The sequence below is a fragment of the Homarus americanus genome, unplaced genomic scaffold, assembly GCF_018991925.1.
Source record: "Homarus americanus isolate GMGI-L3 unplaced genomic scaffold, GMGI_Hamer_2.0 scaffold33468, whole genome shotgun sequence".
In the NCBI taxonomy this organism is placed as follows: Eukaryota; Metazoa; Arthropoda; class Malacostraca; order Decapoda; family Nephropidae; genus Homarus; species Homarus americanus.
Window position 1 is genome coordinate 2,898,910 of NW_024714177.1, and position 16,556 is coordinate 2,915,465.

Below are 16,556 nucleotides of genomic sequence, written 5' to 3' on the forward strand. Positions count from 1 at the left end.
CTAGGGCTTAAATTCCTTAAAATTTTAGTAAATATCAAGAAGTTTATACTATTCAATAATTTTAAAAGTTTAATATAAATTTTTTTAGTCATTTTAACAATTATTGAACATAATTGAAGGTAAAGTGACTAGTTTAATGCGCGGCATCCAGCCTCTTAACACAGCAAACAGGCTTTAGTCTCTCTGTTTTCACTGTAGGTAACATCTTGCTTGAGATTCTCTTCAACTAAACACTTTTTTTCTGTGTTTCCAAGCAAATTATTGGTCATTTTGAAATTTATTTTACAAATTGACAATATATAGCGCAGTGCAGTGTTATTTTAAAGAGAATATTCTTTATTTACAACAAGTTTAACTTTAAAAAGCACGTGTTGACATTGTTTGAATCCAGCATGGGGCCTAAGAGATCAAGAAAAGCGATTTCAATCCAAACCAAGCAGGAAATCATAAAAAAACATGAACAAGGCATTAGAACAAATGCGCTATGCAAAGAATATGGCATGTCGACATCAACCGTATCGACAATTCTTGCACAGAAAGACAAATTTAAAGAAGTGAAAGAGAGACAAATCTACAAGAGTGTTTAAAAGTAGATCCCTAATTGCAGAAACTGAGAGGTTACTTATCATCTCAACTAGGGAAAAACAGATGAAAGGTGATTCAGGTACTACTGAATTCATTTGTGAAAGAGCCAGGGAGATTTACGAACATTTAAAGACAGATCAACCTGGTTCTTCAGGCACAGAATTTGAAGATTTTCAGGCCAGCAAAGGCTGGTTCGAAAATTTTAAGAAAAGAAGTGACATTTTCAGTGTTGTTAGGCATGGTGAAGCTGCTAGTGCTGATAAAGAAGGGGCAGCAAAGTTTTTAGATGAATTTAAAGAACTGATGGAAGAAGAAAATTATCTTCCACAGCAAGTGCTCAGTGTGGACGAAACTGGGCTGTTCTGGAAAAAGATGCCCAAAAGAACATTCATCACCAAAGATGAAGCCTCTTTACCTGGGCATAAACCCATGAAAGACCGTCTCACTCTATTGCTTGGCACGCTTGGTGCCAATGCTTCAGGGGATTTCCGACTGAAGCCTATGCTTGTCTACCACTCTGAAAACCCCAGGGTGTTCAAGCAACAGAAAGTGGTAAGAACAAAGCTTGGAGTTTATTGGAAGTCCAACTGTAAGGCATGGGTGACAAGACAGCTCTTTAATGAATGGGCTGTTGATGTGTTTTGCCCTTCTATCAAGAGTTACCTAACCACCACTAAACTCCCTTTAAAGGCTCTTCTCATGGATAATGCTCCTGGTCATGACCCTGACCTTGCCAGAAATATGGAGTATCAATTTGACTTTGTGAAAGTGTTGTTTTTGCCTCCAAACACTACATCAATCATACAGCCAATGGACCAGAATGTGATCAGCAACTTCAAGAAGTTGTACATGAAGAAAATGTTTAGGAGGTGTCATCAGGCAACTTCCAATGATCCTGAACTAACACTGAAACATTTCTGGAAGACACAATTCAACATCCTGGAGGCTGTAAAATTGATTGTGTCATCATGGCAAGAAGTCTCCACTAGATCCCTCAATTCTTCATGGAAAGCACTGTGGCCATCAGTAGTCCATGATTTTGAGGGATTTGAGGAAGAAACAGAGTTGGACCAGGAGATTGTGTCCATTGGTCAGTCATTGGGCCTTGAAGTGGAGGAGGAGGATGTGGAAGAGCTTGTGATGTCTCATGAGGAGGAACTTACTCCTGATGACTTGAAGCAACTGGATGAGATGTTACAGGTAGAGGCTGACAGTGGTGAGGAGGATATTGAAAGTGATGACCATATGTCAGCTAAACAGTTGAAAGATGTGATTTACCACTGGGAGAAGTTCAGGGAACTGGCTTCAAAGCACCCAGATGTGGAAAAAACTGAACTAACTTTGTGTCATGTTGAGGACTCGGTGGTCTCCTTCTTTAAACATAAGTTAATGGTGAGGAGGACAGATGCCCCACAGACCACAATTGACACTTTCTTCAGTAAAAGGCAGAGGGAACAAGATGCTATCCCTCAGCCTTCCACTTCAAGGAGAGAGGATGTTCATGGTGGAGAATCTGTCAGTCCAGAGGTTCCTGACATTTTCATGGAAGGTGACTCACCTTCCAAGAAGCAGTAAAATGCTTCTCCTCCACCTCCACTTCCTTCTCTTCTCCCTTCTCCTCCTCCACCTCCCACTTCAAATTCACCTTATCATCATCATCATCATCATCATCCAGGAGCCTTCTACATACACACCTCAAAGTAAGTGAACTTTTCTACCTTTTTTGTTGAATTTAGGCAATTTTTGGTGAGCTGGAACCAATTACCCAAAAACCAATTGAAACAATGGTTTCGGTTAACGAGCAACCTGCTGGAACGGATTGTGCTTGTTAACCGAGGGACCACTGTAGTTTAAATTTTTCTCATTTTTATTATTAATAAATTTTTTTGCTACATGCACATAATTCTCCATATAGAATGTGCAAAAAACATCAATGTAAAAAATATAGGAATAAACATTTCTTCCTGCCAGCTCTGAACTACATTATGGTTACATTATTTTTCAACACAATTATTGGTAGATATACAGCATGTTTTTTAATATGCACACAATCGTTCATACAAAATGTGCAAAAATAAAATTGTATTTTATTGAAAAAAATGTAAAGTGAATAAAAATTTCCTACGTGCTCGGGAGTTAGCACACACAGCGGGAGATGGGAGGGGAGAGTTGCATGGGGGATCTCTCAGCTGTTCACAGTTTCATGTTCAGTGTGGAGTGAAACGATTGTCAAATGGCAACGCAGTATTTTTTATTTTATTTTATTTATTATTTTTATATATTCCTCATATTTACTGGTACAGTATACACACGACACAGTTCAGCCGGGCAGTCATAAGCCGACTCAAGAAACGTGTTTGGCTGCTGCTTGCATGCCGTGACATCACATAGTGGGGAGGGAGAGTGTTGCTGGTTGCAGTTACAGCTCACACTGTCTCAATACTTATGTTTGCTTCCCACACTTACACACCCACAGTCTTCTTTATCTTATTTCCAAGGTTTACATTATATTTTCTGTATTTATAAGCCACATTAGAGAATTATAATGCTGCTCACTTGGTGCACAGAATCTCCCCTTTTTCGACTTCCTCCTGAATTTTTCGCAGCGAGTAACATCGCTAAAACGAAAATTTGGTCATCATTAAACAAAAGAGGGTGTTTATAATTTTATATTGTTAAACTGGAATATCGCTAGGTGAGTGATTGTTAAACGAGTATAAATATATTAAATTTCTAACTTTTCATCGGTGATTTGAAGATTGTAGTGATAACTGAAAGATGGGAAGAGTAACCTTTTGTATTCCTCACCCTGAAGCAGGAGAGAACCTGTGTGTGCGTTCTGCCAGTTTGGGATTTGATAACTAGGATGAATAGCAATGGATATTCAGGAAATTGATATCATATGTATCTCAACAATGTCCCAGTTGGGTTCAGTAATTCACATTTTTCTTCTTTAAAGGAAGTTATTGTCATACTGTAACAAGTTGTTTAGGGATACTGTACTACATTTGCACTTGGGTGTTTGAGACACCTGTCTTCTAGCATGGGACATGTATATACTGGATCTTTTTATTTCATGATTGTCACTTTTTTATGGCCATCTTCCACTATTGCATGGGTAAGCCATGATTATCTGATGGCATGGTGTCCCAGTTACCATCAAGCAAAATTGAAGCAAGTTTTATGTCTGAATTCCTTTCCTATAATTTTCTTCTCACGCCTTGTCTGGTAGTAGCGCTCACTCTTGGCTACTCATAAATTGTTGGCAAGTTTATTTTGTGCAAAGTGGAGCTGTTTAGAAAGGTCAAGTTGTCAAAATGAAAATACTGTAGAGACTTTTAGGGAGTGAATGCAAGTCGAAAAATACTGGTATTAAATGTTGTGTGTACTGTATGTTGAAACATCACAGCTCATTGGTAGTTCTAGTTAGGCATCACCGTACACAAATTATTGTCTCTGAAAATAAATTAAACTTTTTGCAATTATCCATGACCTCCCTCCTCTTACCAAGTTTCCACATACAGTGGTCCCTCGGTTAACGAGCACAATCCGTTCCAGCAGGTTTCTCGTTAACCAAAAAACTCGTTAACCGAAACCATTGTTCCAATGGGTTTTTGGGTAATTGGTTCCAGCTCACCAAAAATTGTCTAAATTCAACAAAAAAGGTAGAAAAGTTCACTTACTTTGAGGTGTGTATGTAGAAGGCTCCTGGATGATGATGATGATGATGATGATGATGGGAATTATAATGGGGGTGGAGGAGAAGGGAGAAGAGAAGGCATTGGGGTGGAAGAGAAGTCACCCCATGGTGCTATTTCACCCATAAAATTTTAGTTCTCTTGGTGTAATTCAAGATTATTTTCTTTAAATCAACACTGCACTGCATTATATATTAACAATATATAAAATAAATTTCAAAATGACCAATAATTTGCTTGGAAACACAGAAAAAAAGCTTTAGTTGAAGAGAGTCTCAAGCAATATGTTACCTCCACTGAAAAGAGAGAGAGAGACTAACGCCTGTTTGTGTGTTAACAGGCTGGATAGCACGCCAGAAACTAGTTTCTTTGCCTTCAATTATGTTCAATAATTGTTAAAATGACTATAAAAATTTAATGTTAAATTTTTAAAATTACAGTGGTCCCTCGGTTAACGAGCACAATCCGTTCCAGCAGGTTGCTTGTTAACCGAAAATCTCGTTAACCGAAACCATTGTTTCAATTGGTTTTTTGGTAATTGGTTCCAGCTCACCGAAAATTGCCTAAATTCAACAAAAAAGGTAGAAAAGTTCACTTACTTTGAGGTGTGTATGTAGAAGGCTCCTGGCGGACTAATACTACAGCTGGTGGACCGCCAAATGCAAGCGAAAACATGTTGAGGTCGGCTTGTAAAAAATTCGTTAATCGAGGGATTGCTCGTTAACCGAAATTAAGAATCTTATGGAAGGTAAATCGTTAACCGAGGGATCACTGTACACAAGTTTTAAGGATTTGAAAGGCCAAGATGTTGCACATCATGTTGTAAAGCAGAAGTCTCATTTATAAAGATTAACCAAGTGCACATTGTGATTGCAAATGCTGTGCATTTTAATAATTTGAAAGATTTGGTTGAAATTTTGAAAGTCAACTTGTTCGAAATTTCTGTCAAGCTCAACTGCTTTTCTTTTGTGATTGAAAATTGCTATGAGTTAATTTTGAAGTATTGGATGTCATTAAGATACAAGTTAAGAGGCAAAACAGTGGAGTAAAGTGAAGCTTAAGATCAGGTGAGATGGGTATTTGGGTGTTCACAACCTGGATTGCTGTGGTCATGCTCTGCAAGATAAGCAGTGCTAGACTTGATGTGTTTTGTGGATTGCAGGCTTTTGCTTTCACACTAGTTACATTTGTGCTTTATAGTATTGGTGTTAGGCTGTTAGATTATGTTAAGAAATTTATGGGTAGGTTTTTTTGCTTAAACAGTATTAGCAGTACATGTATTTGTTTCATTTTATTGGCAGTATAAATAAGCTGGACTGACACTGGTTGGTTGTAGTTCAATAATTTGTTCATTTTAGTGTTGGAAAGTTAATTTATTTATTTATTTTTTCTTGCTGTATGTTTCATTCTAAATCCAAACTATTTGATCTTACTGAACCGGTTTTGATAAAAAAGAGAAGCTTGTGTGTGTAGAAGCTCTACATGATGCTGCTAGTCATAAACATTCTTTACAAACAACGTGTTGTCATGCTTCGGTTCCTTACAGGTTCCTTTTGATGCTTTGTATGATGTAAAACATCAGTTTATATAGTTTTCTCGCAGAATTTTCAAGTTTTGTATATTCCCATCACTTTTTCAACATAACTTTGGTGTGACAAGTTGACTTATTATTTCTGTGTATTCCAGGAAAAATTCCTTAAATATCTTTTTGTGTATGCTTTTATTTACTTTCACCAAAGCACAATGTGTGTTTTCATTGTTTTAAAATATTAGTCATTATTGAATGTTTTCCACTTTTTTATTATTTCATAAGCTAAAGTGTTTTCCATATTTGACAATTTTATGTAAAGCCAGTAATGAAAGTATTATTTGCTTGGACTTTTATATAGTGATGAGGATATAAGTTAATAAAATGGTGTTATTACCTGTAATTTGAAAATCGTGGTAGTCTTATTTGTGGGGATCAGTACTACTTTTCTCTGGTAAAAGGAGTGTGAAATTGATAGAGAGAAAATTTGTTTTGATGGGGATTAAAAACAAAATTAACAATCTTGTGTCTTCAGGAGGATGAATATGAGGCGAGAGTTGGTGCACGCTTCCCCATAAAGTGGACAGCGCCTGAGGCAGCAAACTATTCCAAGTTCTCAATAAAGAGTGACGTTTGGTCATTTGGTATTCTTCTCACTGAACTTATCACCTATGGACGTATACCATATCCAGGTATGTATGATTAATAGAAATATAGACATTATATTGAATTTTCTTAAGTACCATGATTCACTCCTCCAAGGAACTCTCGGGGGATGATCATAACAATAGTCATTTGCTACTGTATTACTAAAAACATCCATTGGTCTCTTATTTCAGTTATCCCTTCCCCTGTTCTCTTATTGTTTTATAATTGAACTTTTCCATGTCACAATATAAACTGCCTCCCTCTACCCTCTTTACTATTCACTCCTCGTTAGCTGTATATACCCTTACTATGTATGTAGCCCGGGGTTAGTAATTTACACCTGTCATTGCCATCATCCTTACATGCTTCATTTTTATCCAGATTTGTCAGCAGGGTTAAGGAAAATGTTTTAAGCTCGGTTCATTGAAATTTTTTGGGCCTTTCCATTTGCATATACAGTACAGTACAATACAGTATACAGTAGATGATCATCTCCAGGTTTAAGGTGTTTAATCAGTTTTATTTTTCTTAATTTTTCATCTTGTCTTACTCATATTTTGCTGCGACTGAGAGCAAATCAAATTTGTTTTGCAATCACACCACTGGTTATTTTCTTGATTAAAAATATGTGGATTAAGATAAAAGAAATCTTATTTGACAAATACGAAGAGAAATTTGAAACCTTTAAAAGGAGGAATGTAGTATGGATACTTATGTTCATTTCATTGAGTAGTAAGTTATTCTGTAAATTGTTTCTTCCCCCTCCTGCTTAATTGATTTTGGTTGCTGATTGAAGGATTTTAAGTTTACAATAATTGCATGTTTCCTTAATCATTCATTCTACAACTGGACAGAGTCCATATTCTTAGGCCAAATGAGAAGTAGCACTTGTAAGAAATTTTGCTAATTGTTGTTTTATTATAAATGCTGACTTTAAATTAATGTTTTATTATAAATGTTGAATTTAAATAATTTTATTATAAATGTTGAATTTAAATTTGTTTTGTTATAAATGTTGAATTTAAATTAATGTTTTATTTCAAATTTACTGTATTCCAATTAATATCTCGAGCATAACAGCAGATTACTTCTCAAGTATAACCAATATTTGAAATTTACATTATTGATTATATGAACAAGGAAGTATCAACATGGTGATTAGTGTTAAATGGTTATTGGGTGTAACCCAAAGGTGGGGTGCTGGTATAGTGCTGGTTTGAAAAACATTCAGTCTGTTAGTCTAGAATGACAGGCACATTGCTGATTTATGATTACTTTCCCAGGTATGACCAATGCAGAGGTCTTACACCAGGTGGAACACGGGTACCGCATGCCTCCACCGCCTGGCTGTCCTCCTGCTCTTTACGACATCATGGTTGAGTGTTGGCACAAGGACCCCATGAAGAGACCAACCTTTGAAACCTTGACTTGGAAGCTGGAAGACTTTTTCACCCTGGAAGGCTCAGAATATAAAGAAGCTGCGGTGGCTTACTGACCCTCGATCATGAAGCCCAGATCTGGCGGCGGCTGCACTGACATGGAGTTGTATCCTGCTTTTACTTAGTACTCTTCCTCAGAGTATGTCGGTTTCAAGGTCATACTTATTCTCCTTTTAACTGTGGTTTCAGAATCAAACTAGATCCAAATACGGTACTATCTCCCATTTGGACGACTATGTGGACATAGATTCCCATTTGGACAACTTATAGTGGATATAGATAGAATGACCTTGTAATATGCCAAGAGCAGCAGATCTGGCAGAAAATACCAGCTTGCTCGAATTACCTGTATCAGATGATATATATTATTATCTGTGTCATGGCTATTAGTTATGACAGCTGATTGTCAATGTATCCATAAAGGGGGACAATTGTATAGGCCACAAATTTTTATATATTGGTATCTTACAGGGATCCAGTTGTAATGCAAGTAAAATTTTTTCTTCTACTTCAAAATGATGGTGAGCTGAGAGACTCTAATCTACAAGTTTCCTGTTTTTTTGGAACTACAGTATATAGATTATTCAGACAGTTTTTGTCCCAGTCTACACGTTACACTCATTTTATAAATATTAAGCAGCTACAACCAGTTTATTGTGTAAGACTCACATTTAAGCTGTTGTTGGATATCAAACATTGAAATGTGGCTTAACTTTGTACTGGCTATGGCCTTCACTTACCCCCATGATGGCATTTTTGTGTATGACTCTAGGTGAGAGACATTTGAACAGTCAATCACATTTACATGACAGAAGGGCTCGTGATACATACGTTCAGGGAAATTATTAGCCAATAATCTGTGTATGAGTGGAGTGGTGTTAACAATGATAGTGAAAGTGCTAATGATCAGGATAAATCATCTCCTGAATCTCATGCAAATAGCACCCCAGGATTTTATACACAGAACCATAAAAAATAAAAGGTGTTGCTTCTTGTTTTCTTAGAAAGAACAATGGGATATACATAAGGAAGTTTCTTCTCACTGAGTGACATGCTTTATATGTAGCTGTCTTTTGTAGAATACCAGTGTAAGGTAAAGTTATGACAAGGTAATATATTGTTATGCTTGTGATTGTTTTCCCCCCTGTCTTGAACTGTGATTCACATCATGGAGCATCATATATGCAATATGAATAATTATTTTAAAGCTCTGTAGTGAGTTGTACCTTTATATAAATTTACAATGTCACAAATGTAAAGTGTCATGTTTTATCATCAGTCCCAATGTAATGCCTTAGACTTGCACCAAAGAATAGTTGAAATTTCCCAAGACAGGAAAACATGTGTGATGTTTTAACTCTAATTCATGCTTCTGATGCTCAACTTTCCAACTATGCGATGTAGGGGATATTAGTTATGTTCATTGTATCTAGGCTGTGCCTAGAATGTGAGGCATATTCAATATGGTAAAGTTTTTCTAATTATATTATGGGGGAAATAATATTATTACATGATCATGTGAACCATTGACCTTCTATGCTCTTGTCAAGCAGACCTGCACTTTTTTTTCTTTTATTCCTGCACACATAAGCTAATAGTGGTTGATCATTCTGATGATATAAGATTGTACTGTAATTGGAAAGTGTTTATACATTTTGTCGTCTTCGTGCTGTACAAAAAAAAAGGGATGGGGTCAGTCAAATTTGATGTTAAAATATGTAAGTGCAAGAAATAGGACCTTAACTGGACCTCTCTGTTGTTTGTAGTGTAAAACTTGCAAGGATTGTTGTTTGATGCTATGTTCATTCATAATTTTATTTTTCCATTATTGTATTTTTGCTTCATCTAAAATACTGAGAGTGAAACTAACAAAGTAATGTATGTAAGTTGTTACATGGTTAATTGGGGGCTATTCATGTATTCATGTACATTGGGAACAAATCAATTGACTTACAGTTCAGTTTGTAAGTTTATCATCTTTTATTTGCAGTTTCAGGGCATCTTCTCAATTTAAATCCCTCATGAGTCATTATTTAAAAAAAAATTCTCCCGGTCTCTCTCCCATATGCTTGCCCAAGTGTCATTTACCTTGATACCCTTTGCATATACAGTACATTCAGCTCTTGTTGTGTTCAACATGGTTGTTATTAACTATAAATCCTCTTCATAATCTCCAATTCTTCCATCCCTCTCCATCATCTATCTTAAGTTTTCATGAAATATTAATGCAAGAAACCCATTCTCAACATCATGTTTCACTCTCTGTTTCTTTTAATGACATAATGTTATTAGAACCAGGGCTTCTCAGCTTCAGGAGAAAGAGCAGCTTCTTTGTAAATTTGTATATCTGTATAGATTTCAAGTGTGTTTTGTTTATGTTAGAGGACTGTGTAACTTTTTTTTATTCACTTATTATTAAGGGTCATCAAATTCTTTCTTGCCATGTCTTCCTATATATATATCTTTTATTTTCTATTTACAGCCAGTGAAAGAAATGAGAAATTTTAATACAAGTATCTGCAAGATATTGATGTCTTCTCCCACTTTTAAAATTATCATCACCCTCCATCCAGACAATCAAAATTTATCTCACCCAGCCAGACAAACCAAAAACCACTCATCCAACCAGATACTTTTAGCCAGACTAAACTCTTTAACCCCTACGCCCCAGGATAGGGTGCCGCTGGCCGTACATCCCACGCGGGGTAAATTGAGAGAAAATCAACTTTTTATTTTTTTTTTGTCCTTTTTAAATGATAAAACAATAAAAAAGAAGTAAGAAAAACTATATATTTGACCCTCTAGAAACTTCCCTGAGGCCGCAGTGGTGAGGGAGATGTGGACAGCTTGTTTGACGGCGAGCGCTTGTGGTCACTGCACTTAGCTGCCATTTTCTGCTTGCCTTTTGTCCGGGATGGCAAGTAATGCATATATTTACTGATCATTATACGTATTTCCAATAAATAATTTATTTAGAAATTATTTTATTTGCTTTATTTTTCATAAAAAGTGCTCCGTGACACACGCAGTCTGTCGCCAGGCTGTCTTTGTGTTTGGGAGAGCAAGTAATGCATATGAATAATTATCGGAATAATTATTCCACAAATAAATACATTTATAACATAATAATAGCATTGTTTTCAGTAATACTAGACCACAAAACAACTACACTACTTTTAGAGTGAGGGGTTGAAGTACGACTCTCCATGGCGACAGGCTAATGCGCACTGACCGCACTGAGCCCACCCACGCTACCCTGCGTGTGGTGTGACCACCAGGTAGTCATGCTGGAACCTTATAACCTGCCTTGGTCATTCAAACAATGGTGCGAAAAGGCACGCATTTCGGAATGTCAACCGGGGCATAGGGGTTAAATCACTCTCATCCCACGACACACTCCCTGATCTCAGCCTTATCTCATGCCCTTGGCTTCAGACCCATTTTCAGTTCTGGCTTATAGTAATTTTATTACGAGTACCCAAAGCCTCGCTTTTTATCGTACATACTAAAAAAAATTAAGCACAGTGGATTATAGATGCTTTTGACTTTGTTTTAAAACTTAAAAGTATATTGAGGCAAGTGGTACAGTACTTCAGAGCAGTTTAGTAACAAGTGTATTGTGCTGTAAGTTGCAGCATGTGGGCTTGTGCATGTATGTACTTTTGTGTGTGAGCTTGTAAATGCAAATGTGTACCCATGCATGCATGTATGTACTGTATTTACATACAAGTATTTGCTTGTGTATGTGGACATTTCTTTATTTTGAAAGAGTATTTGAAAGTAAAAAATATTGATCAAGGAGATGGCCGCTGTGAATTAAAAACTTATTGACTTGATCATTTTTCTCTTCTTTTCAAAAATTAATATCTTCTCATTTCCAATATTGTTAGCAAAAGATGATGTGCATTAATGGAGCTGTTGTACAGTTCAAGTGTAATTATTGTGAGATGTGAAGCTAAAACATTAACTTCAGCAGCTGGGGAAGTAGTAGTTAGATGCAGCTACAATTAAGCAGACTGTCCGGTAAAATTAAGGTAAGATACATTAGTATTATATGTTTTGATTAAAGTGATAGCTCATAAATTGTAAAAACTGGCTCTAGAGGAATGTTGGGCAAATATTAGCCTTTGGTTGTAGTAGACATTGTTAAGGATGTGTTCAAAATCAATACATTCCACTTTGGATGAAGGATTATTAAAGTGGCCTCTGGCAACAGAAGGTAGCCCCTCAAGTGCTGTGTTTGTAATGTCACAGTTCACAACCCCTGAAATCCTGTGCTCATAATATCACAGTCTTGTGCTTCATATTAGAGTTCATAAATTCCTAGGCCTTCCATGCTAAAGACATTGTGGGTTGGGTCATTACCAGTATCTCAGACCTTTGAAAGCACATTCGATGATGATATTCACAGATGCATGCCAGGGAGATTCAGTCATACTTACAAGCCCATGGTCCAGATGTCATTTATTGTAAATAAGGAATTGGGCATAAAAATGGCTTATTACAATTCACAAGATTATTTTATTTCACAAGCAAAAATACTCATTTACTTTTTAGTGATGTACTAGTCCCACGAGGAAGAGACTGTTGTTTAATTTTGGGGTAAAATTATATTTTATGTAAGCTGAAAATGCATTCTTGTAACACCAGGATATATATATGTATATATATATATATACTGTATATATATATATATATATATTTTTTTTTTTTTTAAGACCATGTTCTTGTGTTATCTTAATATATTTTTTTAACATAAAGGTTAGCATACTCTGGTTAGAATGCACTCAATTATTTAAGTAAACCTGGCATGGCAAGGCAAAGTATTACTCCTTTAATTAAGAAAATACACAGTAAGGGTTCACAGGAATATTGGTGACTTGGGTTAATGTTTCTTCAATAGCCGTGCTTCGACTGTTATATAAGGAGAACTTGCAGAAACATAAGTACACAGTTTACAGAATGAGAACCTGCAGAAACATAAGTGCACAGTTTACAGAATGAGTACTTAACTGGCTTGGTGTCAATATTAGGGGGCCTGCGGTGCTTTATATGCTGTACATGTCTTGGTGGCTGTTCCATCTGTCATAAATTATAATTAAAAAAACCTATTTATAATAGGTTGAGGAACTGAAGAAATTGTGTAGGGTACCCAATTGTGAAGGCTGTTGTAACACTGGTAGAAATATTTAAAATATTTAAAAACACCAAATACTGATCTGCCTCTTGTTACAGGTGTCAAGTACATCATTGATAGATTTTTAAGTTGTATTTATTTTTCTAATTTGTGGTCATAATAAAATAAAGTTGACATCAACTGTAAAGGCATACAGACTATGGTTACTATGTACAGTCTTTAATTTTAAGTGCTCATAGTAGTGGTAGCTTTTTTGTGGCAGTGAAGAATAAAGTGCAGTATTTTTAAATGAAATTTGAATATTTTGAGATATTTGTAGTCATGAAATAAATTATCAAAAAGTGAAAATTGAATCCATAAATCATATTGATGTGCCACTTCAGTTATATCTTATAGTTCCAGCCATGTGTCTTATTCGTGTGCGTACACTGTGTGTCCTCTGTGCGGTGATTGTGCTCTCTGGTGTCCCAACCAGCCATCATGTGGAGTGTCTTTGTTGTAAGAACACAACAACATAAAAGAAGTCAATGCAGTATATTAGGTACTGTATTGACTTGCAAATCAAAAATTTTTGTTGGATGAATTAATAGATGAGAAATATCATGCTTAACCTTTTTAAATTCAGACCGATGGTTATAGCGGCAGTAGAGGGCACGCATCAAAAGGGGCTACGATTTGCAAATTTTGTCTGCCTCATTATTGCAGAAATATAAGAAGTGCCTGTGGCATTTATTGTCAGTCCTTCAAGGAAGTAGACTGTTTGCCCTTTGAGACTTTGCCAGGGAGAGAGAGCTATATTTTTCCCATTTCTGCTGGAGACTTGTTTGGCTTTGACTTAGTGTTGGTCATGGTAAAAGTTTGGCGAATTGTTATTCAGCTAAATGTATTTTGCTGCAAGGGTTATATGATAATACTGTATGTAATCAAGGTTGGGAAATCAGACATTGGTAAAGAACTGGACTTGGAATAATAAATTTGGCCTGTAAAGCTCTTGGGTGAGAAAAGCACTTAGATCTTAGCAACACTCATGTTGAAGGAAAGGCTCATACTTATGTCTAAAATGTACCTTTAATAGATAAGTGCTTGCAAACTTTATGGTAATACAGTGCTTTGTGACATCTGTCTGTGTCTAGAATTCCCATAGTCTATGTTGTTTTGTTTTAGGAAAATTTTAGAGGATAATCTTGAAAAGTGCTTTTGAGAGCTTGGAGTCAGTTGAATACCTTGGGCAAAGTTTCATTAGGCAGTTTGACATAGAGCTAATTGATATTATAGACTTAACTTGGTAAGATACTCTTGTACAAGGTGAGGAATGTGGTTTATGGTTTTTTGTACATACCGTACTAAGGACTTTTTCAGGCAGTTATGTCTTGCATCTTGTTTTGGAATGTCAGTCATTATTATTTTATTGTCAGTGTTGGTATCTACAGTAAAGTAATCTTCCCTCCTCACAGAGCCTCGTGATGAATGCTAGTAGTTAGTTGCATAAAGACTTCAGAAATAACTTGTTGATTCTTTGTATATTTTTTTTTTTTTTTTTTTTTTTTTTTTTTTTTGCTGATTTACATATGTCCAGTCATCTTTGTTACTTTGGTTATATAATTGTGTTATTTTTTCCTAGAAGTGGAAAGAGGCAGTACAACTGTAGTTGTTTTCTTGTTCTCAGATAAGCCATTTGAAGTCATTCATAATAATTTTGCTATATTACTCGGCAATTGACATTGGTTGGCAAGACTTTACTTAATGCTCAAATTATGTCTGGTAAACATTACTGTCTGATTCACTGTAAATTTTTACAAGTTGATGTTCCTCATTGACAAATTTCTCATTAGTTTAATGAATAATACTTGTGGGATAGTAAATATTTCCTGCTCGAGCTATGTTTTACCAAGCCACAATTGGCATTATGATGTCACCTAACCAGTATACCACCAATGTAATTGAGTTATGCTGTGTTGTAGTAATGCTACTCACTTAGTATATTAGGTAATGTGTACTGCAGATTAAAGATGGTTTTTGATGAAGTCTCATTGGTGGCTGAATGATGTGATGGTTGCTAATCTCATCCCACCAGTTAGTTACATGATGCTGAAGTGTATTTTACTATAAAATTTTGAGTCCAATTTAGATAGAAGAAATCATGTTGGATGGTGTATGAGAAACCGAGTTTAAAGTGTGAATGTTTTAAGTAACTGACCTGAAAGTATTTACTAAAAAAAAATATGGGTGCAGATGAATAAATGATTTCTTGCAGGTAGTCAAGTGCCCTGTTTTTTCTATGAGAGATATCTTAACTTTTCTATGTTATTCACTGAGTGTTTGATTAGTAGGACTGTGTTGTTCCTACCATGTGTAACTGTGAGATGACTTCAAACGTTCAATCCTGGGTACTCACAAACGGTAATTTTTTATTATTTACATTAAGTATTATTATTGTTCCTGTCAAATGTGGACCATTTTGTATTTAATGTAAGTTAAAGTGGTTTATTTGGTTATGTGATAATGATCAATTCACCTGCTTTGGTATAAGCAGTTAAAAATTGTTGACAAGCCATAATTTGAAACATGTCTGCAGCATCATCATCACTGGATATAAACAATAGTAAATCATGGGGAAGATAGCCATTGTATCCTCCTCAACAACAAATGATAGAACAAGAAGTACAGTTAAATTATATGCATGTTCGTAATGAAAATTTTTGAGAATAATCTGTGTTATTTATCTTACCCCGTGTTCATTAACGGAAAATAAATTAAAATAACTTTTCACTGGAAATGTGGTCATTTAAATAATGTGTGATTTGGTTTACAAAACATTACATTTTTGGTGAATTTTCCATAATGAATTAAATCTTAATGTCTTGTATATAAATTACAAGATACAGTAATAGTAAATAGTATGTGTTCATAATTGCAATAAATTATAAATAAATCAACTTTTGTTCCTCCCACCTGTGTGTGTAAGGGGGAGCCACAGTAATAAGTTGAATTCATGAACATGCTGTACAGTATGTACTGTCAGGGTCAAAAAGTCTTGAACACTTAGCAATATCTGGCATCTACTGAGTTATATGATTGGGATATACTAATAACACTACTAGTCATCACATATTATGCCTGAGGGTACTTACATGCCAAATACTGTCAAGTGTTCAAGACTTTTGACCCCGATTGTACATCCAGAATATAGTAAGACCAGACTGGAATTCTTCTTTATTTCTCTTCTAAAAAGATTTATACCAGAATAACAATAATAGAATGAGTATTATGTAAGCTCAATGTTGTACAAGGAAAATAGAGGAAGGAAATTGAATTCTCTTAAAAACTTAATATTTTCTTTTTAGCCTATTGGTGTGCCATCTATGAAAGGTGTGGCATCATAAGGCACTATGTTTTTATTCATAGAGTTCAGTGGTCCCTCGGTTAACGAACACAATTCATTTCACAGGCTCCTGATGTAATGACCACGGTCTTACACGTCAGTTAGTGCCAAAATCAAATGATTCATATTACGCTTAATA

General features: G+C 35.6%; 1 protein-coding gene across 4 annotated transcripts in view; it reads left to right on the top strand.

Moving 5' to 3' along the window:
* Positions 1 to 15,744, top strand: part of LOC121876885 (tyrosine-protein kinase Src42A-like) — a 53,606-nt gene extending 37,862 nt beyond the window's left edge. For all 4 annotated transcript variants that reach the window (XM_042382445.1, XM_042382454.1, XM_042382463.1 and 1 more), the window contains 2 exons: positions 6,347 to 6,503; positions 7,743 to 15,744. In XM_042382445.1, coding sequence (XP_042238379.1) covers positions 6,347 to 6,503; positions 7,743 to 7,954 — 369 coding nt within the window. In that variant the 3' untranslated portion in view covers positions 7,955 to 15,744. The remainder of the gene's footprint in view (positions 1 to 6,346; positions 6,504 to 7,742) is intronic.
* The last annotated feature ends 812 nt before the right edge of the window (positions 15,745 to 16,556 follow it).